Here is a 23,599-nt window from a genome sequence, read left to right as displayed (position 1 = left end):
GCTCACTGGTTCTGCTTCCCTGTTTACTGTCATACTGTAACACTGCAAATTAGTGCCCCTTTTTAAAAATTGTCCATTTGTCATTTCTGAAATGACATTGTATAACTAAGCTAAAACCAGGCATCTATACAACACTTGTCGTGACATTATGAACTCCCAGTTACATCATCCTCTCTTTGCCACCACTCGTGAACACTTATGGAAAACTGTCAAAAGGCTAGTTCTGTGAAATATTCCTTTAATTAACACCTTAAACTGAATAAAAATGGCAACACACAATAGCAGCCTAATAGCTAAGTAATTAAGTACATTTACTCTTACAGAGCGCTGCAGTTATGTAACTAAAACTTTCAGGAATTTGGAATTTACTTTTCATGCTCCTTTATACTACCATTCTACTACATTTCAATAAAATTATAACGTTTACAATGGAGATCTATATACTGGGGGGGGACACTGGGACCAAGCCTAACTGACTGAAGTTCACCTGTATTCATATGAAAGCCTGGTCGTGTGTCACATACTCTGAGAGAGACCACTAATCAAATCACAGAATGTGATTTGTTGTAACACCTGCACTTCCTGATCGGGGGCCAATCGTGGCTTTCCGTCCTATTACGTTCAGTGACGTAGGCAGCGGTGACATTTCCTAGTTTGTTTTCTGAGCTGAACCGAAACCTGACGCCCAATTTCAGGATGCATCTGTCCAGGTAAACAATCTGTTTTCATTTTGGACGAACCGACCATAGAACAGCAACCTTTTACTAATAATTTAGACACCGGTTAATTAAATGGATTTCTGTTTTGTTTTTTTTAGCGATAAGACTGACAGTCAGTGATGCTGCGGCTTGCTAAGGATAATTAGCTAACTGTTAACTCTATCGGCTGGTGTGGGTCATCAGGCGGTCTGTTTTGGTGCCGTTAACGTTACTGAGGTGTTCAACCAGCAAATGACTGTGCAGATATTTCGGTACGCCTGCACACCGTGTTAATCACGTCCCCTCCTCTTCACTTTCTCCACAACAGCAAGCTAACGTTACCTTAATGTCCTCAGTTGATGAGGATGGACCAGGTACAGTTCACTCGTTAACATGGCTAAGTTAGCCGTTAGCTTAACGGCTGTCATGTTAAGATATCTTAAGGCTGATAGCAGTGTTTGCTAGCAGACGGCGTTACTAAACATGCATTCAAAACTGTTTCCCTGGAGCTCAAAAGCAAGTTTGGGGTGTTATAACGAGCTGCTATGAGCTGTAATAGAGTTATTCACGTTTTATTCAGGGGGCTCAGTGTGCTCACGGTGGTTTTACAGTTCACTTTTACCTCCTCTCTCTCAGTATACTCCCACTTGCCAGGTTAGCAGGTGCACGCAAGCTAAAAATAATGCAGCGTTCATGGTGATGCAACAAAACAACAACCTGCCTTCTCTCATGAAGATGATGATGGTCAGCTTTAGTTGACGCTGTAGATGAGCATTAGACAGGTGTTGATTCAACCTTAGGGTCGTTTTAGAGGCTGTGGATTGTTGTGCTGTTGAGCTGCGTAGCATTAGACTGTTGCTGCTAATGGTGTTGATTGTTTAAGCTGTACAAAGGTCAGACATAAAATCAAGTGAACACCGAACATGTTAATAAGAAAAAGGACTGATAAAACACCAAATACTGTTGATGTTCACAAATCTTATCTACAGTGGGACAGACAGCAGGGGTCAGATGGACGTGAAAGCGGTCAGATTGGAGTCAGACGTCTAAATCATAGCTGTGATTGTCCTCAGTGTGAGTTTATTCGGTTCCCAGCTTCCTTCATGTCTCCATCTCTTTCTGTCTCCAGATTTATATCATGTTTGTTTTTTCTTATGAGTCACTGTGTCAAGTATATGATCAAGTATCTGTACACATTCAAGGAATCTGGCTCTGTTTTTTGGCAGCTATCAGTCTTATTCTAAACCCCTTTGTTTATTAGCCTTGGCTAACTCACTCAGTGACATGCATGTGTTGCATGTGGATTGGACTGCTTGGAGCTGTTTAAGCTGGGATTACACTGACAGGGTTTATTTAAACACACCGTCTGTTCCTGTTCATGTCATACTGCTCACATCATTCTCACACACAGCCACGCCCCCCTCTAAACCATCTTTACTCTTAAAAGTGTCGGGGTTCACACCTGGAGCACACCTGGAGCACAGCGATGTGTTCCAAGATGACGTAATTGTTCATTTTTTGGTTTCTTCCAGGGTTGGAAGTTACACGAAGAGGAGAAAGCGGGGCTGCTCTCAAGCCTGAACGTTTTCGTCTTCCTCCACCTGGCCGTCACTCTTTCTGCTGGTTGGTGCTCACCCCCTCTCCCCTCGCCACCATGCTGTGTTGGGGGAATGCAAAGGATGGACAGCTGGGTATTGGTGTGGAGAGGAACCCCATGTTTGAGCCCAGGAACTGTCATGTGTTCAGTGGCAGAGGACTGAAAGAGGTCGCCTGTGGAGGGCAACACTCAGTGTTCTTGCTGCATGATGGTAGTGTGTACACATGTGGTTCTAACAGCTGTGGACAGCTGGGCCACGACAAACCAGGGACTTCCCCAGGTAAGCTTTCCGTGTGACCTTTGGTAAATCATGACAGAGTGTAGGTTGTTGCTCCACCCTGCAGCAGTAACTTCAGTAGGTGTGTGTGGAAAGCTGCCAAACAGATGTGTGAGTGCAGGTGAAGGTAACACGTACCAAAGCTGTCTGCTGGTAGTGTTTGAATCAATGCCTTAATAAAAGGGCAGAATGCAGTTTTTGCCCAGTACAAAGGGCAGTCCAACACTTTGGCCCAGACTGAAATGTTTCTGCAGCTATTGGATGGATTGCTATGACATTTTGGACTGACATTCATCGATGAATCCTGCAGACTTTGGTGATCCCCTGACTTTTCGTGTGGTGCCAGCAGGAGGATGACATTTGTGGTTCAGAGTGAAATATCTATTGGATGGATTTCTATAGAATAAGATACAAATATTGAAGGTCCCAAAGTGTTAAACTCTGGTGATCCTGGTGACTTTTCCTCTAGCACCACCATGATTTAGATGGTTTGGTTTGATCCTGATCTTTAATCTATCGCCATCATCAGGTCAGCATCAGGTCAGCAACACCTACAAAGCTAAAGACATCCCCCTCATCCTCAGCTGTACTTTGTGTTTGGTGCTATTTAGCAAATGTTAGCATGCTAGCATGCCAAACAAAGCTAATGAACATGGTAAACATCATACCTGCTTACATAGAGGCATTGTCATGGTGAACATGTGTCAGCTCAGAGAGACAAAGTTCAGCCCCACAGAGCTGCTGTACAGCAAACATTTACAAATGACAGACCTGGGCCTCATTTCTCTTTTGATTCAAATCTCAAACTTCCTAAGTGATTAAAATATTTCAGTCTGACTAACATTAACTTCAAGAGAGCATTGAGTTACATCCTCATGTGAGAATATTTCTTGATGCCAACATACTGATTTTCCAGGCAACTCCATCTTTGTATAAAATTGAAATTGAAAGAAACTCTCTGAAAATGCAGTAAAATTATAAGCTTCATTTCACAACTTGTGGGTCTTATTAAGTTGGTTTATGCATACATTTAAAAAATACAAGTCAAACTGCAGAGGATCAGTATATACATATTTTATATATACATATGTCAGAGTGGACTCACTGGGAGCATTACATTGCAGCACATAACCATCTCCAGTAGGTTTGAAGCAGTCGTATGGCTGGTGAAGTGGTTGCAGACAGTGGTGGGTCTGTGTTGGCATCATGTGGGTGGAAATGTGTGTTGTGTGTTAACTTCGTATATGCATGTGGGTGAAGCTGTAATAACAATGAATAAATGCAAGAATCACTGCACCTTGAGCAAATAAATAGAGCTGTTCAGCAGAAGGCTCTTGCACGCCTAAAAAAACCTTGGTGACAACCGTGTAGGATGGAAACTGCCTAGAATGAAATCCCACACATTGTATAAGCACTCCCTTCACTTTCTACATGCATACATATACATACACTCCACTTAATAATGTTTTGACCTTCATCATGTATGTTTAGTTACTTCATTATGCGTATAAGCATGGATAATGTAGAGCCATGCTGATTAGACGTATGACAAGTCTTGATGAAACTACAGAATCACCTTCATCATGCATTTGTAATTTTCCAGACTCGTCACTCATGCCCCTCACTGCATTTCTCTATTTTCTATGATCGGATGTAGAACATCGCATGGAGACTTTTACACTACAGTGAGAGCCTGTATGAGCACAGGTTTGGGTTGGCTCGGATCTATCGGGAGAGTAAATTGACCGTATTGCCTTTCACAGCACATGCACTCTCGAATCAAAGCTGTGCGTACGTGAACGTGTTGTTTTTGTTGTCTGACGAGCTCTTCCTCCTCTCCACAGAGTTTGTAGGAGCTCTGGATACTCAGAAGATAACAATGGTGTCGTGCGGTCGGGCCCATTCGATGGTGGTGAACGAGCAGGGTCAAGTGTTCGCCTGGGGGGCCGGTGAAGGGGGTCAGCTGGGCCTGGGGATGGCAGAGGCGGCTGTTCGAATCCCAAGGTGACGGAGTAGCGTACCGTGAAGGAACGCAAGCTTTTAGGGTGACAGGAGGGAAAAAACACTGCGAGATACTGACTTAGAAGAGACTGGAGGTTTGGATATGAGCACGACAGTTCGATTAGGAGGGACCCAAAATAACAATGCTATGAATGATTCTGTTCCCATGATTAGACTGTAAAGAATAATCCTAATTTATTAATTTTGTAACCCCTCAGATGCAGTTAAATACCAGCTGTAGGAGAGCAAAACCTTCATGACTGTTTTGATGAATGATATCAGTAACTTCAATGAGAAAATATAGGATGTTAATTGTTTTGGCCTTTTTTTTTTCATAGGTTGGTCAAAAGGCTGTGTGACCACCGGATCTCTCAAGTCATGTGTGGGAATCAGCACTGCATCGCACTTTCCAGAGGTGTGAAAGACACAATCACAGCACAGCACAGCACAGCACAGCACAGCAGCACTGCTCAGACCGTATTTAGCTCGTAATCAAATAGTGATGATCAGTAATCACCACAGACACATTCAAAGAAATGGAACTTGGTGTGTGAATATTCAGACAGGCGTCGGCTTTGACTGTCAGACAGTTCACAGAACTTCAGGGCGCTTTGCTCATTGAAGGTGCACGAGGAGACGGCTGTGAATAACTGGTGATTGACAGTTAAAACTGGACATTTTGGATCACATGCGGTCACATCCAGTAATTCCACAGAGGATATTTTTACACCCAGGACAACCATGGTTAGATGTTTGTCTGCACACAAGCTGTTCAAAGCTAAGAGAGGTCGGCCTGTTTAAAAACTGAGTGGCATGAACGTTATTGGAGTCACCAACCTGGATGTTTGAATTACGAGTGGATAAACATTCAGGAAGATCTGCTAAAAATCTGCCAGTCAGTCCACCACCACGACCGCTTACAGAGAGACGCTGAGTGTAGATTCACAGTTAACTGCTTTGTTCTCTGTCGTCTCCCTCTCAGATGGTCAGCTGTTCACGTGGGGCCAGAACACCAGCGGGCAGCTCGGACTTGGGAAGGGGGAGCCCAGCAAGCTGTTCCCTCATCCCCTCAAGTCTCTGGCTGGAATTCCTTTGGCAAAGATAACCGCCGGCGGAGACCACAGCTTCGCTCTCTCCTTGTCCGGAGCTGTGTTCGGATGGGGCAAGAACAAAGCTGGACAGCTGGGTCTCAATGACAAACAAGGTGATAATCAGCTGCAGAGGGAAGGCAGAAGCTGCTGTTTTGTTGTTATTGTTACAGTGGAGCTTTGTGCAGATGAGGATGTGATACTGCTCCTAGCACTAACATTACTGTTCTGACACGTCTTCATTGAACCGTGACACAAACCAAACATCCCATGTTTTACCTGCTGTGGCCCCGAACAGGAAGTGGTTTGTCCTGTTTTGAAAAGCATGTTACAAATTGTCATTCATTTTTATTTTTCACTTGCCCTAATGAACTAAAAACCCTGTTGGACAGTGAAGCCACTGACTACTTGCCTTGCCGTGCCGTCGTTGGCTGAAGTCTCCCCTCAGTCGAACCAGTTGTTTGTCGTCAGACTGGCCGCAGTGAAGAGCAGTGTGACTTTGCTTTGCTTGTTTGTGTTCCCTCCCTCAGACCGCGCTGTCCCGTGCCACATCAAATTTTTAAGATCTCAAAAGGTTGTTCACATCAGCTGTGGAGATGAACACACAGCAGCTCTCACGAAGGTATGAGCGCAGATAACCCTCCACGTGTGCTTTCAGCTGAAAACATTCACAGAATGTAAACATGTCCTGCTGTGACAGAGTCAGGCACATCAGTGCTTAGAGTACTTCTGCTGTATCACAGAGACTCACTACTTGTTGCATGTGAATATATCAAACAAGGTGACCTTTATTGACTGAATTCATTGTAATCCAGCACCTGACACATGGGCCTCACGTGTGGTCCTTGAGAAAAATAATATTTTACTCTGACTAACTGCATCACTGAACTCAGAGTCACTGTGTCAAACAACCACAACTAAAGGAAAGCGATTTGTCCCTCTGGCAGGATGGCGGCTTGTTCACGTTTGGTGACGGCTCGTGGGGTCAGCTGGGTCACGGCTCCACCAATAATGAACTTTTACCCAGAAGAGTGCTGGAGCTGATGGGCACCGAGGTGTCCCAGATCACCTGCGGCAGGTACGCTCCGTTCTAAACCTGTTAAGCCTTTAACCTGGTTCAGTCTGATGCTGCTCACTGTCGTTCTGCGTTTGTGAAGCTTGACCTTTGCTCACATTGTGTGATTAAGCTCTTTGTTGCTGTAGTTACTGGTGTTGTTGTATCGCCCCACATTAACTTTAAAGGTATATTCACAGACACAAACGCCAGCTGTAGAGTTTCTGAGCACCTTTCTGACTCAGCATCAACAAACTAAAGATGTTGAATTGTCTTAAACTCGACCGCTGAGGCCTCACTGATAAACTCAGTGTATAGAAGCTCTCGCTGCTCTGTCCTTTCGTCAGGCACCACACGTTGGCGTTCGTCCCCTCCTCTGGTGTGGTGTATGCGTTTGGTTGTAACAGCCATGGCCAGCTGGGCACAGGAATACTGGGAGATGCCAGAAGCCCATTTCCTGTCAAGGCCAGTTTTCTGACTGGAAATTTCCAAGGAACAGGTAAGCAGCAGACTCTGCGCTCTCTTTACTGTGCATATGAATATGACTGTGGCTGCTCCAGGTGACATTTTCTCATTCATGAGTACTTGTGTTGTCCGTGTAGCAGTATGTGTCCAGACGTACAAAATCCTTTTTAAAGGCCGACACAGTCACATTCAGAGAGCTCCAAACCAGAAGCCACACTGGCCTCTAATTAGACGGCATAAAATGGTGCAATTAGCAAATAACAGCCTGTTGCAGCTTTCACTCAGACGGCAGGAAAATGTCCAGTTTGTAGCAGACGAGCTTCCAGGTACTTTGAGTGTGACGCTGGGTGTGGCAGTGCTGATGTGCAGGAATACATCTGAGGATCAAAGACCGACTTTGCTTAACAAACTGCAACGAAAGCTATGAGAAAAGCTCCAAAACAATCGATGAAAGTGTCTGGAGAAAAGCCGCCGTGGTTTGTGTTTTAGTGGAATTATCAAAGTGTTTCTGATAATATAATCCAGTGGAGAACAGGAGAATCTTTCCGTCTGGAATATCAGACTGTTGAAGGTCAAGTATATGTGGAAAGCATAATTTCATGCAGACAAGCAGCTCTTTGATGAACTGTGATGAAATGTTGGCCAGTAAACATGTGCTGTTTCTCTTTCCTCTCTTGTTAGATTCAAAACAATACACAGTGACCAAAATCATCTGCGGAGGAGACCACAGTTTCTTATTGTATGCTAATGAACAGGTATGTGATACAGACTTAAGTCAACTGCTTTCTGTAGCTTGTGTTATTATTATTGTTATATTTGCATCAGCTGACTTCAGATCTGTCCTTTTAGTCCTGCAGTTTTTCTTCACAGCATCATTTTCCCACATGCATGCCTTTTGCAGCACTATCTGCTGTTTAGCAACTTAATTGGCATTTTACTGCACAAGTTATAAAGCAGGAAATATGTCACGCAAAGGGAGGTGTAAACCTTCAGTCCGTTTAATATATTTATTCCCAAGCACCAAACACCCAACACAGTCTTTAACCTAATCATGATTACAACACAAAAGCGCTGATTCAAAGCTGAAACAGTTTGAAAACACGTAGCTTACTTTAAAAATTATACCCAGATAATCTCTCTTTTAGTAGCGCTGTCCTTGTAAGCAGTTCGGCGTTTCACCACAGGGGGGCGTTGATGTCTAGAGTGTTACCAGCTCTCAGGTTGGAGCTGTTCTCTCTGTGGAACATGTGTCTGCTGCAAATATCCTGCAAATTGTCAGGAATGTGAGCTGATAACAACATAACACACATTCAGCCGCTCAGCCCCAAATATTTAGACGTCAGGCGTGGCCCATTTATTTTATCTTCATGGAGGAAAAAGACACAACCCAGACTGAAGCCCAGATGTGTCTGTGCTGAGCTGTCTCACACACACACACACACACACACACACACACACACACACACACACACACACACACACACACACACACACAGTGGAAGTACCAGTGCAAACAACCCTGGTTGTGTTTGTGACAGTGCTGCCGTGTTGTCTCTGTTTATCTTCCTCTCTGCAGAGTTTTGTCCCCCCAGAAGACTTCAGAGTGATTAATATCAATAAATCAATATCCCCGATCAATCATGAAAGATTAAATTCATGGAGGCTAAAGCTGATGTACAACACAGATTCAAGTGTCACAAAGTAAGTCGAGTCATAAACGCTCTCATTTGAAATGAATTGTACTGTACATAAAGATGTTCGTTGTCTTGTAGATGTCAGTGTTCATGTTGTTTTATTGGTGATATTTCCACATGAAGACTGATTGTTTTAAAAATTAATTCTGTTTTAATGACGTCTGTGCTTGTTGGTCTTGTTCATGTTTTCACACAGTGACATCATTATTCAGCTCTCCTCTACGGCTTGTTGGAACGCCAGCTTCTTGGACCAAAGGTACGCAAACACCACCTTTACGTCTTTTAAAGCTTTCAAGTACTGTACTATTTGAGGTACTTGTACTTTACGTTAATATCAGATTTTTTCTATTTTTTGCTAATTTATACTTGCCAAAGGAAATACTGCATTTTTTTTACTCCACTACAGCTGCATTAACTAATACTTTTCAGGTTAAGATTCTACATAAAGCACATGTGATCATCTTTTTTAAAAATGAAACCAGTGGTTCCCTCAGTGTCGTTTTGGGGCCCCTGTGACGCTCCAGATGTCTGTGATTTATCAGCACTTCCACCAAAGCAGTATTCCCCCTCTACTCTCCTCACATGCTTTCATTTAAATAACTGCTTGATGCAGAAGACCCTCAGATTTATCTGAAGGCCCTCTGGAGGGACCCCACTGGACTTCACTCCTGCTTCCAGCTCGACCAGCTACAGCACTGAAATGCTGCATCCACATATTTTTGTACTTAAGTAGGATTCTAAATGCCAGACTTTAACTCGTAGTGAAGTATTTGTACTCTTACTTCAGTAAAGGATCTGACTACTTCATCCGTTGCTGATTGATTGAAATGAGAATCAGAAAACAGAAGCACTCAGCGATCACTGCAGGGAAACTCACCTTTAAAAAATGATAATAAATAGATGTGAGCTGGAACTGAACAGCCTCGTGGTTATGTAAGATTTAATGAAAGTGATCACAGTGGATGTTGTGGACATAACTGCGCTGTGTCAGCTCAGGACTGTAGATGAAGCACTGACATGCTGTCATGGAGAGAAAAGAGGCCCTGCGTTCAGGCTGCAGGCTGCAGGATGACAGATGCTGGTTAGAATCAGACATTTCTCTCTTCTCACAGTCACACAGTCGTCAGAAGAACCGTTTGCTGTGTTTACCTGTACCTGCTTTGTCACTGTGTGACTCGTTCCAGGCGGGTTACAGACAGTACTCACTGTCGTCACATCAAACCCACCGAATCTCTCCTGCACACAGCAAATCACCACAATGTCAAACTGCTGAGTGAGAAAAATCTGTTTGTGCTCCAAATATATTTCTATTAGAGCTTAACTAGAATGAAGTGATGAAATAGAAGAAATACATGTTGCGCAGCCACAAACCGTGTGGCTGAATGCGCAGACTCGTAGGAAATCCAGACTCCTGGGAACTGATCCAGCAGGGACCTCACACTCGTCTCATGCTGTCATGGTGCATCGTCCTCTCACCGAAACGTGGGACAGATGCTATCTGTGCGCTCACTGACGTCTGTGAGGCTCCACATGTCTCCGTGTGTGTAGGACGGGTGAGTCTTTGAGGACAGACTCGACAGCAGATATTTATCGTGTTCAGGGAATGAACTGTGGAAAACAGACCTGTGGAGACAACACGAAGTCCTTTATTCTGCTGTGTCTACTGAAACAACAGAGACTCACCTGGAGTCGGCTGTCAGCCCCTTTTCTCATGAAACCATTACTGTACATAAAGTACTATACTTAAGGTACATTTTATGCAACTTAAAACCTCTCCACTACATTTCAGAGGCAAATATTGTAGTTTTCTGTCTGTGCAGATTCAGATTATTAATACAAAATCTAATCAACAAATAAACTGAGCTGTGTCATTGTAGATAGAGGACCCACCTGTACCAGCTGCAACATTCAAGTGATGCTTACTCATCAATAATTAAGTGTAATATATGTATGAATCTAACATGGACCATTCTGCACAATGAGTACTTTTACTTTCTGTACTTTTTGCACTCAGTCTGGTTGGAGTCTTCCACTGCTGGTGACAAGTTAGAGAGCGCGGGCGGCAGCGCAGAGTGAGACGTGAACTGATTACATTTGATCCCACAGTGACTCTTTATGAGGGCACACGCACACCTACACATGCGGACATATCATTAAGTTAGTGGACGCTTGTTTTCCAGTAACTCCAGTCAAACCTGTGGTCATTTTCATCGTATTGCTGCTTCATTTCCACCCAGAGGGCCTCGTCTGGTTCTCAGAATGAACTGGGTCAGCGCTCGTGTTCTCAGCGTATTATCAGCATCAGTGTTTTGTGTTTGGCAAACAGTCTTTAGGAGATCAGATCTGATGTATTTGTGTTATGACTAAATAAAACCTGCCCTATCACAATATGATGGCTTACACTGGAGATTGCTGCTGTCCTTCATGCTGAGGGGTTTTGTGCAGGCGGCGGTGAACACGTTTATCATTGGCTCCAGGCTGGAGAGGAGATCTGCTTAGGGATTGACTTAAATACCTTCAGGCTGTGCGTTGTGTGTGTGTTTATGGCCGCGAGCGTTGAGAATTAGCACATCAGTGAACTTGGCTCACGGCTGACCTTCCACGTGACACTCTGACAGACCGCCGTTTAATCCAAAGTAACGTGTGCGTTTTACATTAAGTCCCTGAACCTGAGCCCTGACCCGTTTTCCTCCTGTGAGACGTCAGACGTGATAAACACATAATCATATGTTTGTCTGCCTCCTCAGCGATGATGCCCACTTCAAAACCAACCCAAAGATCCCGGGCATTGACCTGAACTCTGTCAGGATGCTGTTTGCGACGCTCAGCAAACCGGCTTTCTCTGGACTCCTGGAGCAGGTATCCACTTAAAAACTGCGTTCAAGTGAAAAACATTTTTATTTTTTCTCTTTTAGCGCCCAGTTTCCTGCCTTCCAACGACGTAAACGTTGAGTTTCTAAAGCCTCTTATAGTGCCTCACGTTCCCTCTCGAGCAGAAACAGAGAGATAACGGCTGTAAATCTTCAGCAGCTTTAATTAAGTCACTGTCTGAAGAAGAAAACGACGATCGCTGTTCGTGGTTTGGGGTCTTTAAAGAGCGTTTTGGCGTCTTTCAGCTCACTGTTTTGGTTTTACTGTTTTAGTTCACTCTTCCTTCTCTCAGCTGCTTTCAGTAAAATAAAACCTCTGATAAATCCACTACTCTGCCTGCTCAGCACCGAACAGCAGATGGATAGTTAGCGCCCGGCAGGTGAACACTGGAGCATTTAGCAGCCTGAAGGTGGAGACCAAAGCACAACTAATATGTAAATGTCAGACCTTCATCAGGTGGACACAAACACACAAACACAGCTCCAAACCAGTGCTCATGTTACTCTGTGTCTGCTGGATCATTAAACAAGTTATTTGCATTCAGAATAACTAAGTCGGATGTGTTTACTGCCCCCAGCTGGCCAAAAACAGGCAATGAAAGCAGGTTTAAAGCAAACTCTTCAGCGCTGGTCGTGTCCTCGGGGATTAAAGGTCACCGCTTTCAGAGCCTCGATTCAAATCTAAAACAATTCCCAAACACAGAGTCACTGTGAGTCCGTAGACATGAACATCACACAGTAGAAAGTGTTTGTTTTGATTTTCTTCAGAGCCAAAATGTCCAAATACCAAAAACCACAAAAACATACCTGAACATGACTCAGCAGTTTAAGGAGGAACATTGTGATAGTGACACAGCACTGGCTGGTTATACAAGCCTGATTCCAAAAAGTCACAACTTTATGTAAAACAGAGATAAAGACAGGATGTAATCATTTACAATCAAACTGTGTTTACTGACAGCAGTTTTCTGAAGTGTCTCTGAGTTCATGTGTTCATGTCCTTCATCCAGTCATGTGTTCACAAAGTGGTGAACCTCGCTCCATCCTCTATGATCGACTGAGCCTTTCCAGGATGCCCCTTTCATACCCAATCATGATCCTCTCACCTGTTACCAATGAGCCTGATTACCTGTGGAATGTTCCAAACAGGTGTTTTTGGAGCGTTCCACATCTTTCCCAGTCTGTGAAACGTGTTGCTGCATCAGATTCACAATAAGAAGATATTTACAGAAATCGGTGGAGTTATGTTGATGATCAAATCATCACATTGTGTTTTGTTTATGTCTGACACAGCGTCCCAAACGTCTCTCTCAATCCATGAACACTGGCCTTGTTTAGAAAGTACATCATGTCCTGCTGCAGATGGATAAAAGCTGCTGAGTCATAACCTCTAACATTAGCTCGGTAATGTTAGGTTTGGGCTTTCTGCACCTCAAACCAACATGAATTATAATCTGTTTGTAGACCAAGGCCTCGTTCCAAACCACTAAAAGCCTCTCCCAAAATTTACTGACAATTTTTCTCCCGCTGCCGAGTTGACCCGAGTGGAACAGAAAAAATTTCCCATGAATCTGTGTGATTTATTTAATGATATTAGCTTTCAAATGAACATACCATAATATGCTACATTTGAAATGCCTCTCTCTGTGAAACAGTGAACATTTTGCCTTTGGTTCATTCATTACATAAACAACATGTCTGCTCTGTTTCTGTTTAGGCCACCAAGAGTTTTGAGAGTCTGCTGATCCCTCAGCTGCCGCGCTCCCCTCCGGACGTCGAGGCCATGAGGATCTACCTCATCCTGTCCGAGTACCCGGCCCTGCAGGACTCCAAGAACTACATCCGCCTCACCATCCCCCTGGCAATGGCCATCCTCCGTTTAGACGCCAACCCCAGCAAAGTATTGGGTATCATACCTGCACGTGTACACGATTGAACCATTTGAAGTCGCCTTTGACATCCTGTCATGTCAAACAACATGGCACCATGTGACATCACACTACATGACTCTTAGCTCGTCACCTACAGATATTTAAAATCAGACGTTCTCTTCGCTGAGGGGAAGTTCAGTCCGCAGTGGCCGACCTTCAGTGTGAGAGAGGGGGACGCACACAGAGAAAAACCAGCTCTGCACCAACTGGAAACCTTTTGCTCTTAATTTAAACACCAACGATTAAAAATACAAATCAGAAACTGGCCAATCAGCAGGCTTCTCGCAGCACACTGTCATTTAATGCTCCACCACGATTCTACTCAAATACTGTTTGATGACGTCTGATGATGACTTTGACCTTTTCTTTGTGTCTGCAGATAACTGGTGGTGCTTTGTGGATGGCAGCGTTTTCACCAGAATGGTCGACATGTACAAGAGCATCGTTGTGTTCATGCTAACGGGAGGGAAGACGCTGCTCGTGCCCGTCTTCTACGAGAACTACTTTGTGGCTACGCTGAGGCTGCTGGAGAAACTCCACAAGGTATCCACACAGGTCGCCGCTGTCCCTGTAAACGCGTCCCTCAGTACGGCCCGAGGAGGACGCGTGCGTTTCCTGGAGCTGATCTGTAGACCTGTAGACGGCTGAGCACCTGTGGCTCTGACGCAGCTGTTTGCTCCGTTTCACCAGGTGAACCTGAAGGCTCGCCACGTGGAGTACAACCGCTTTTACATCCCTGACATCACCAGCCTGGTGGACATCCAGGAAGACTACCTCAAGTGGTTTCTGAGTAAAGCCGAGATTGTGAGTACTGATGGTGTTTCACTTCACTGCATACATTACCAGAGTGTGGACAGACGTGGACGCAAACTGTGATTTGATTGGCCGTCATAGGCAGTAATTCTACTTCAATCTTATTCCCGTTTGAGTTCATGTCATCTGAAATGACTTCCTCTCTGTTCTGTTTTCTAGAAAGTGGGATCATCGTCGCCTTCACAGGTACGAGATTCAAGGATTGAACGTCGTCAGCTTTGATTGATTTGAGCCTTTTGAGTGCTGTCAGTGCAGTGAGTGTGTTTGTTCCTCGCAGAGTGACTTCCCCTCAGTCAACCTATGTGCCTACCCGTTCATACTGAACGCTCAAGCCAAGACAACCATGCTGCAAACAGACGCTGAGCTGCAGATGCAGGTATCTGCTGTTTGAGTTCTTCTCTCATGGTTTCATTCAGTCCAGTCTCTGATTTGGGTTTAATGATGAAGGTTTTATTTATTTTGCAGTTAAAGAATTGTTGTCTTTTTCCTGCTTTTCCCACCTTGACCTCTGACATTAACCAGATGGCAGTAAGCGGTGCAAACCTTCACAATGTCTTCATGCTGCTCACGCTGGAACCCCACCTCGCTAGGAACCCTTACCTGGTGCTCCATGTGCGCAGGAACCATTTAGTAAGTGACACGCTGCGTGAGCTCACCATGTACTCTGACGTGGACCTCAAGAAGCCGCTGAAGGTGAGAGCTACACCTGAGCTGTGGAGGCAGCTGCAGTCCTGCTCGTCTGTGCTGCGTCTGATCTGCTCGTCTCCGTCCTCCAGGTGATCTTTGACGGGGAGGAGGCCGTCGACGCAGGCGGAGTAACTAAAGAGTTCTTCCTGCTGCTGTTAAAGGAGCTGATGGATCCTGTTTATGGGATGTTCACTCATTACAAAGAGTCCAACCTGCTGTGGTTCTCAGACAAAGTGAGTGAGTCCAGCCCTGTGTTAATGGTGTAAACGTACTCTTAATAAGAAGCTACAGCTGGAAACATATTATTATGGATTAAAATCCATAATTTAATCCAGCCTGACGGTTCAGCACCTCCTTGATTCCACCTGCACATTTAAGTTGTGAAACAGTAGTTTGACAAATGGCCATTGACTGATCTTTTTAATGGAGCTTTCAGCCTCATGTCGTGGTCTTACACTCGGCTCAGCCGTCATCAGTCGTCTTTTTAGCTTCCACTTGAAACATAGCATAGAGCCAAAGACATGCAGACGTTTCCACCCTGATAAAGGCTTTTCTACACTCTCTGTGGATGAGAGGCAGCAACACGTCATTCGTCAGTGCCGTCAGTGAAATGTAGAGTTAAGGCTGACTCAGACGCTGCCGCTGAAGTTTTTAAGCATCTTTATGTTCGTCTCCTCACCTGCTTCGCTCCGTGTTGGACAGCTGCAGCTGAGAAGCAGCCAGAAAGGCGGCAGTGACACATTTTCCTCGTGTTTGTTTGCAGTGTTTTGTGGAGCAGAACTGGTTTCACCTGATCGGGATCATCTGCGGTCTGGCCATCTACAACTCCACCGTGGTGGACCTCCACTTCCCTCTGGCGCTCTACAAGAAGCTGCTCGACGTCTCGCCGACGCTGGAGGACTTCAAAGAGCTCTCGCCCACCGAGGCCAGGTGACGTGTCCTCTGAGCCGTGCAGGACATTTGCCCTCCTCGTGCTCTCACACGGTGGCTTTGTTTTGGTTTTTTTGCACCTGCTGGAGATGATTTTGTGGTGCAGTGGTCTGAAATTGGGAACTTCTTGTGGGTTTGGGTCATATTAAAGAGACCAAAACAGCCTCAAAGAGAGAGTTAGTCCACAAATGTAACTAAATTGTGTAAAATTATAAAGCAAGTCTCAAATCCTGCTGTGCTCAGACACACACAGAGAAACCGGCTCTTCATGTGTATTGAGTATTGATTTTCAGATTAGTCCTCTGAAAGCGAAGTGCTGCCGTCAGAGACGACTCGGCTGCAAAGACATGATCTGGAAAAACATTCTATATGCTGCCCTTTTATTGTGATGGTCCTAAAGTTTCACACCGACAAGAAAGAGAGGAGACTGTTTAACATGTAGTTTTTTTAAATAGAGCAGGATGACCTCAGTCCAGTCGGTGAGGTCAATCATGAGGCGATGGTATTTGATCTTCTCTCACTTACTAGCGTTTCCTTTGCCACCCGGCTCGCTCTCTTTCCCTGAAAGTTGGTGGTAAATATCCAGCATTAGCACGACAGCTGCAGGACAGGCACAGATGATCTCTGGGTTTCATTTCAAAAGTCAAGCAGGAACAGATGAAACCTGGGACGACAGGTGAACGCAAGAAACCGTCCGCCAAGGTCGAAAAACAGGCGTGTGACCCACAGATCCGCTGAACTTTATGTTAGCATATTAGCAGCTGTAGAATATGGTCATTGATTAATGTTTTATAAGAACTCACAAAGAGCCAAAATGCTCCTGATCTGCATGCTAATAAAAGGCTAGTTAAAGGTGAATGTGTGTATCTTAACATGAAGGATTTATTTCAGCGTTCATTGGTTTTCCTCTCACGTCCTTCATGTGAGTTTCGGTGATTCCAGCCTTTGATTAGTTTTACAGCCCACACTGACAGGATGATTAGCCTGTGTTTCCCCTCACTGTCATGATCATGTGTTCATGGTTCCTCTGCAGGAGTTTACAACAACTTCTAGACTACGAAGGAGGTGACGTGGAGGAGACGTTTCTTCTCAACTTTGCTGTGAGTAACTTTGTTCTCTCATTAAAGGCCATCATTAAGGATGAAGTCAGATTTTTCTTATTGTCAACAAATCCCATTAAAATACCAAAACCAGTAACGTGACAGTCCGTCCTTCAGTACTGGACGACATAACTGTCACCTGATTTACCCTTAAACTGAAAGAAGATCCTCCAAATCCTGCTGAAATGTAACAAAGGCTTGGTGCTGTGTTCACCTCTCAGATCACCAGGGAGAACTACGGGATGACCGAGGTGAAGGAGCTGATACCTGGAGGAGAGAGCATCAGTGTGGACAAAAACAACAGGTGAGGCAGCGACCAATCAAACGTTCGATCACTAATCAGCTCGTCCTTCACGCCGCGTCCCGCTGAAACGACCTCGTCTCATGAACCTGTTGGTGCTCCACACTCTGTTCTTTGTGGAAGATAAACCGATGAGGGTTTTTAATATGTTTTTTCCAGCACTGAGATTATCATGTGCTCACACAGCCGGCAGCTCGCGGCCCTTTGTCCCTACTGAAGGTCACGTTCTGCTGAAAACACACAGAAGGCAGATTGATTTTGGTGTGATGTGTTTTCCCACTCCTTCAGCCCGTCCCTGTGCCGCCAGCATTGATTACAGCATCATGTGGAGGAGTCGTTGGGAGGCTGAGGGTCGGGCGGCGTCAACGTGTCTGGTGCTGAGCAGATGGCGAGAGCGGCGCTGACCCCAGCTGCTCCTGCAAAATCTCCTCAACACCCAGATATGAAAGTGGAACAGCAGATATAATAGAGAACATGGTTGTCGCTGCAGTATAAAACATCCACAATCACACGCTGACAGAGGATTTAGGCTGAAGGTCCGTTTGTCAGACAGATGATTTGTCCGTCACACTTCAGGGGATGAATACATGAACTACGTTTGTGGCTTATTGAGGTCGCACTCGTATGTGTGCACACACTCAGCATCTCGCCTCCTTATTTTCAAGATTTCCCTCTTTAAACGTGATGTCACGGCGAGTGAAACGGCAAATATAAAACAGATAAGATGCAGAATAGGTGCAGTCCTGTCATCAGAGTTAACACATCAGTGAGACATATTTGGTCAAGGTTTCATATCTAATGCAGCTGTGAGTTCAGAATCTGACACGTGTCCCACACAGTATTTTACAGACACTTTATTTTATGTGTCTACTCGTTCGAACACTTCACTGAGGCGACAGGACACGTTTTTATTTAGTGAATTCATTCAAAGTAAATTGCTGCCATGCTTTTTATGGCCGCAACATTAAATCTACTGGAAATGTTTCGGGTGTTTTATTCATCATTTGGACTCACGGCTGCATCCAGCAGGGCCGAAGAGATTACTGAACAAACTCAGATCAGGCTGGATGGAGATGAACTCCTGTGAGCCTGGAAAACATGTGATAGCTCTGCAGTACAGCGTGCGAACACACACACACACACACACACACACACACACACACACATATACACACAAACACAATGGAGGAGGAAGTGAGTGTTTACAGTCACACCTTGAAGTCTGAGTAAATTCTTTCCATATAAACTGATTGGAGGATGCAGCTGCTGCACAGATCAAATTAATGACCTGAGTGTTTACGCACTCTGTGTGATGTGTGTGCGTGTGTGACGTGTGTGTTTCAGGAAGGAGTTTGTGGAGGCCTACCTGCTCTACGTGTTCTCGGACTCGGTGAGGGAGCAGTACTCGGCCTTCTCCTCGGGCTTCCTGAAGGTGTGCGGGGGGGAGATCCTGTCACTGTTCCAGCCCTCTGAGCTGATGGCCATGGTGGTCGGCAACAATAACTACAACTGGGAGGAGATGGAGAAGGTCAGTGTGGGCGTTAGAAAGCTGACGGACTGGCCGACATGACCATCCGTAGAGTCACGCTGTTAGCACTGCTAAAATAATCTCTTTGACAGGAGCGTCCAGGCCAAGAAAGCAGCAGCACGAGCTTGAATATAAATATATTAAAAGAGACTAAGAGTCAACAGCCATACGAACAGCTAGCTGCTTCAAGCTAAATGCTAATGTTAGCATTCTAATGTGCTCACAATGATCTTCAGCAGGCATAATGTTTACCGCCTTAGTTTAGTGTGTTAGCATGTTAGCATTCGCAGTCAAGGCTAATGTAAAAATAGCTACGCAGAGAGTTAAAACTGTTAACAATATATATTTAAAAAGAATAAATAAAATCCTGAAATAGATTTCAATCATTAGATTATTTTCCTTTTTAAAATGCATCATTTTAGACAGAAATAATCTGTAAATGAGCCAGAATTAGATTAGAAGATTGATGCTCATCTGCTGTCCCCGACCCGACTCCAGATGTTCAGAAGGCATCGAAGCAAAGAAACAGTTAAAACAGTTAATGTGGTGATGTGACTGTTTGGATCTGAACAAAGATGGGATGTCTTGGCTCTTGGTTTCACGTATTTTAGTGGTGATATCAGCTCCCTGAAGGTCTCTGATGTGCAGATTACATCACATCACAGGGATTATTATGTAAGCAATCACACAAAGCAAAAATGAGAAATTGCCTGAAATTTGTGTAAGTTTCTTCTGAAGAACTTGGAGAAAAAGTTCTTTAGCATGCATGTCTCTGAGGAATTTGTTTTTCCTCATCAGTGCTGCACAAATGTCAGACGTTTTAGTCCTGATCAAACAGGAAAAATCTTTTCATCTCCACGTTTTTCCCTTTGCAGAACGCCGTTTACAAGGGGGAATACACAGCCACTCATCCAACAGTCAGATTGTTCTGGGAGGTTTTCCACGAGTTCCCTCTGGAAAAGAAGAAGCAGTTCTTACGTAAGTGTTTAATTCTCCTACGCTCACCCTCACATGTCTCCACACACCGACTGACGCCCCAACATGTTGACAGTAGAGCTTTGTGGAGGATGGATCTCACTCCGGTGTGGTGGGAGCTGAAAAGAAGATTCAAGCAGAATTAGGTCGATCTGGTAGTTCGATCCTGTGGCCCTTGGACAGAGCCTGGCTGTTTCCCGTCTCCAGTGTTTATGCTAAGCTAGCTCCCACAGTCGCATCTGATCATACTGTAAACTCTGCAAAAGGGCAAAAAAACCCACGTGGTGATCACTTCCACTCTGATTTGCAGCATTTGCCAACATACAAACAGTGTCGCTGTTACTGTTCGTCCACTGGAGGGTGCTGACAAGCCTGGTCTTTACGTGTAAAATGTCAAATTTAAGGGATCCTTTCAAAATATTTGTTTAGATTATGTGTTTATATAAAAAATATTGGTTCATTTTATTATCAAATCCTTTAAAACTCTCAAATATTGATACCAGATCTGTTGGGGCCATTCGTGGAGCTCAGGAGGATTTTCACACAGTTGATCGTAACTCTGTCCTCTGTCTGTCCTGCCTGCAGTGTTCCTGACCGGCAGCGACCGGATCCCCATCCACGGCATGGAGAGCCTGCGAATCGTCATCCAGTCCACCACAGCGGAGGAGCACTACCTGCCGGTGGCCCACACCTGCTACAACCTGCTCGACATGCCCCGCTACCAGACCAAAGAGATCCTGCGCCGCCGCCTCACTCAGGCCGTGGAGCAGTACGAGGGCTTCAGCCTGGTCTGAGGAGGAAAGATCTGCAGCAGTTTTAATGCACTTTAACAGCAATACACCATCACGTCAGTGTCAGAGGAGCGCGACGGGGAGGGGGGGGCGCGCTCTCTACACGCTGCACGAGATTGTTAAGCATCTTGAATCTGAAAGGTCTATGTATGTACATGCAGAGTGTCGTTGTTTTCGTGGCTTTGGGCAGAGTTTCTCAACCTTTTAGGACCATTTGGAAGATGTTTGATATTTATTTAATATATCACAGCCCTGAAATAAAACACGGCTGCAGAAAAGGACCAGAAACATTTTGGGACCTGACACCAGAGACCAGAGGAGGTTGAGAAACTCTGGTTTTGGGTGTTGGCGTAGTTTTATTTATGTCTTTTCTTTCTTTTTTTTTTTTTTTTGCACAGCAGTGTATTTTATATTCAGCTCCTTAAATTCTATTTTTCACCTTTTTAAGACTTATGTTATTACCTTGAGACAATATATCTGCTTTTTGTTACTTTTGATTTGTTAAATAGAGTGGTTATTTTTCGACAAAATAAAATTGTGTATATATATATATATATATATGTATGTAAATATCACTTTGAATATAATCTTTACCCTTGACATTGGGAGGAGCGTTTGTCCGCTGATCCTTTTAAATGTGGACACCAGCATGTCCTCTGGCTGAGACTGAAGGACAGTGTCCAGCAGGCAGGAGGGTGCAGGATGAGACATTTGGATTTTATTTAAGATCCTTCTTTTCCTTCTCAGCTGTGATCATCTCAGAGCAGCTGACTGTGTCTTGAACCTGCATTCAACAGTGTTGCCTTCTACAGCCAAACCTACATGAAAAGCTGACTTTCAGACTTCTTTTTAATGGCTGTTGTCTGTATGCATGTCCTTGAGTGAAAGCAAAATCCTGATTGTCATTTAAACGCTTGACATTTTGGAAAATACGTTTATGAGCTTTCTGGAGGAGAGTTGGGTGAAAAGCTTGATGCTAACAGCCGGTTAGCTTAGCTTAGCTTAGCATAAACAGCTAGCCTAGCTCCGTCCAACGGCAACAAAAGCTCTTAAGTTAATGCGTTATATCTCGTTTGTTTAACACGTTCAAAGCACGTGTAGGTGTGAAAACGATAATTCGTCGTTTTATATGGCGTCGATACACAAATTCGTGCTAAACGGAGAATTGGCGTTTTTATCTTTGGTTCTTTGCACGGATTTAATAAATGAGATCTAATGTATTAATTAGTGAGCTTTGGAGTTTCTAGATGGCAGATTTCGTACACGCTGAACTGAGCCAGACTTTCCTTCCCAATGTTCCCAGTCTTTTTAGCTAGGCTAAGCTAGCGGGCTGTAGCTTCACATTTAACGGAGCTAACATGCTAATGCTCCGCCAGAAAGGGAATGCGTGCGTCCTCAAATGTTGTTGAAAACTTAATATATAATCATTAAAAATTAGTAATTGTAATTAGTTTATTGGCCAGTTGCATATAATTAAAATGTGACGTTTGTGGCCGGGTGATAACGTGCATATTTAACAGTGTGGGCACACGAGCTGTTCAGTATCTATAGATATAAAGTGAATTGACGAACTGTATCGATCATATCAGCTGTTCCAAACCTGCCCTGAAGCTCTGTTTATTCCTACAGTCAAACTTCTTAATCCAAAATGATGTTGAATTAGGTCGTGCTTTGGCGTGAAGTGTGTGAAACGGTCTTGCATTTCTATATATATTTTTTTATATATTTCATACATGACGGTGGTGTAGACGTGACTTCACACAGTAAGTGACTGCATGTGTCCTGACCTGCAGGTCACACCGACACGTTTATTAAGCAATAAGAAGCTGGAAGAGCCCAGAAATGTGCTGATGACTCTGGGCTTTTCTCCTAAAGGTCTTAAACACTGGACTCTTCTCTCGCTTAGCTCTATACTGCATGTACACACTGGTTCTACATGTCCAGTCAGTATTAGTCCAGTCAAAGCTCGTTTCTCCTGCAGACTTTGGTCCTATGCAAAGGTGTGTGCAGCCCTGGACGTTTTGCACCTTTTCATGTGCTACTGGAAATGTGATTTTTGCATATTTGTCTGAAATCTACACAAAGCTCTCTGTTCCAGCCAACTTTTGAAATAAAACAGTGTGAAAGCTCAGTTCCTGGGTGAGTGTGTGAGCTCAAACAGTGACGAGCAGGACAGGTTTCACGTGTTCTTACCGAACGGAATGGGGACATCTTAGGAAAGTTAAAGTTAGAATTAGGTTTGGGTTCAGGCTAATGCATTATAAGCACAGAGGAACGAAAGGTTTGTGTGTTGATGGTGTTTTTATTGGGGGCCCTCTCTGGTATAAACACAGATCTTTTCAGGTCTAGCAGTCCTCATGGGGACCTCAGCCCTGTCCTAATGAGACGTTCAGTCACTGCTGAGGTCCTGCTTTAAGTTAGCATTAGGTCCACTGAGTTGTGGGCAATGGTAGGTGGAAAAATAATGCTAATTAATAATCTGCATTTTCAAGACAAATGTGTGACTTCCTGCTGAGGAAGACCATGTGACCCCGTGGTGAGGCTGTTTTTGTCCCATTTAAGTATTTTTCCATTCATTCATTCATTATAATAATGAATTAGTTTTTGAAATAGAAAATAAAAAGCCTTTAGGATGCAGGCTGGACCGAGTCTGCATCAGGTCATCATTTCTTTCTCAGATCTGATCTCTAGAATACAAAAAAAAAACAAAAAAACCAAAAACAAATGAAGCATGTGTGCAGGTGCATGTGTGTCCACACGTCACAACACGTTCCTGAACCTTTTTAAATCCAATTATTT

General features: G+C 44.3%; 1 protein-coding gene across 1 annotated transcript; it reads left to right on the top strand.

The window, feature by feature from the left end:
• The first annotated feature begins 639 nt into the window (after positions 1 to 639).
• Positions 640 to 22,931, top strand: herc3 (HECT and RLD domain containing E3 ubiquitin protein ligase 3). The gene is made up of 25 exons (XM_076727688.1): positions 640 to 710; positions 2,231 to 2,575; positions 4,417 to 4,576; positions 4,912 to 4,988; positions 5,556 to 5,777; positions 6,192 to 6,283; positions 6,609 to 6,739; positions 7,063 to 7,214; positions 7,862 to 7,935; positions 8,757 to 8,881; positions 9,071 to 9,130; positions 11,622 to 11,733; positions 13,462 to 13,651; positions 14,055 to 14,218; positions 14,366 to 14,479; positions 14,648 to 14,674; positions 14,766 to 14,864; positions 15,011 to 15,181; positions 15,265 to 15,408; positions 15,939 to 16,105; positions 17,139 to 17,205; positions 17,427 to 17,509; positions 18,851 to 19,034; positions 19,910 to 20,012; positions 20,595 to 22,931. Exons 2-25 carry the CDS (start codon positions 2,353 to 2,355, stop codon positions 20,801 to 20,803), a joined length of 3,150 nt encoding a protein of 1,049 aa, XP_076583803.1. The 5' UTR covers positions 640 to 710; positions 2,231 to 2,352; the 3' UTR covers positions 20,804 to 22,931.
• Positions 22,932 to 23,599: the final 668 nt, after the last annotated feature.

The sequence above is a fragment of the Chaetodon auriga genome, chromosome 4 (assembly GCF_051107435.1).
Source record: "Chaetodon auriga isolate fChaAug3 chromosome 4, fChaAug3.hap1, whole genome shotgun sequence".
Lineage (NCBI taxonomy): Eukaryota > Metazoa > Chordata > Actinopteri > Chaetodontiformes > Chaetodontidae > Chaetodon > Chaetodon auriga.
This window is presented reverse-complemented; position numbering and strand designations above follow the sequence as displayed.

Excerpts from the sequence above, each read along its gene's own strand:
- herc3 (XM_076727688.1), top strand. The coding sequence starts at position 2,353 with ATGCTGTGTTGGGGGAATGCAAAGGATGGACAGCTGGGTATTGGTGTG. Across the intron at positions 6,740-7,062 it reads TCCCAGATCACCTGCGGCAG|GCACCACACGTTGGCGTTCG; the intron begins GTACGCTCCGTT and ends TCCTTTCGTCAG. Across the intron at positions 8,882-9,070 it reads ACAGATTCAAGTGTCACAAA|TGACATCATTATTCAGCTCT; the intron begins GTAAGTCGAGTC and ends GTTTTCACACAG.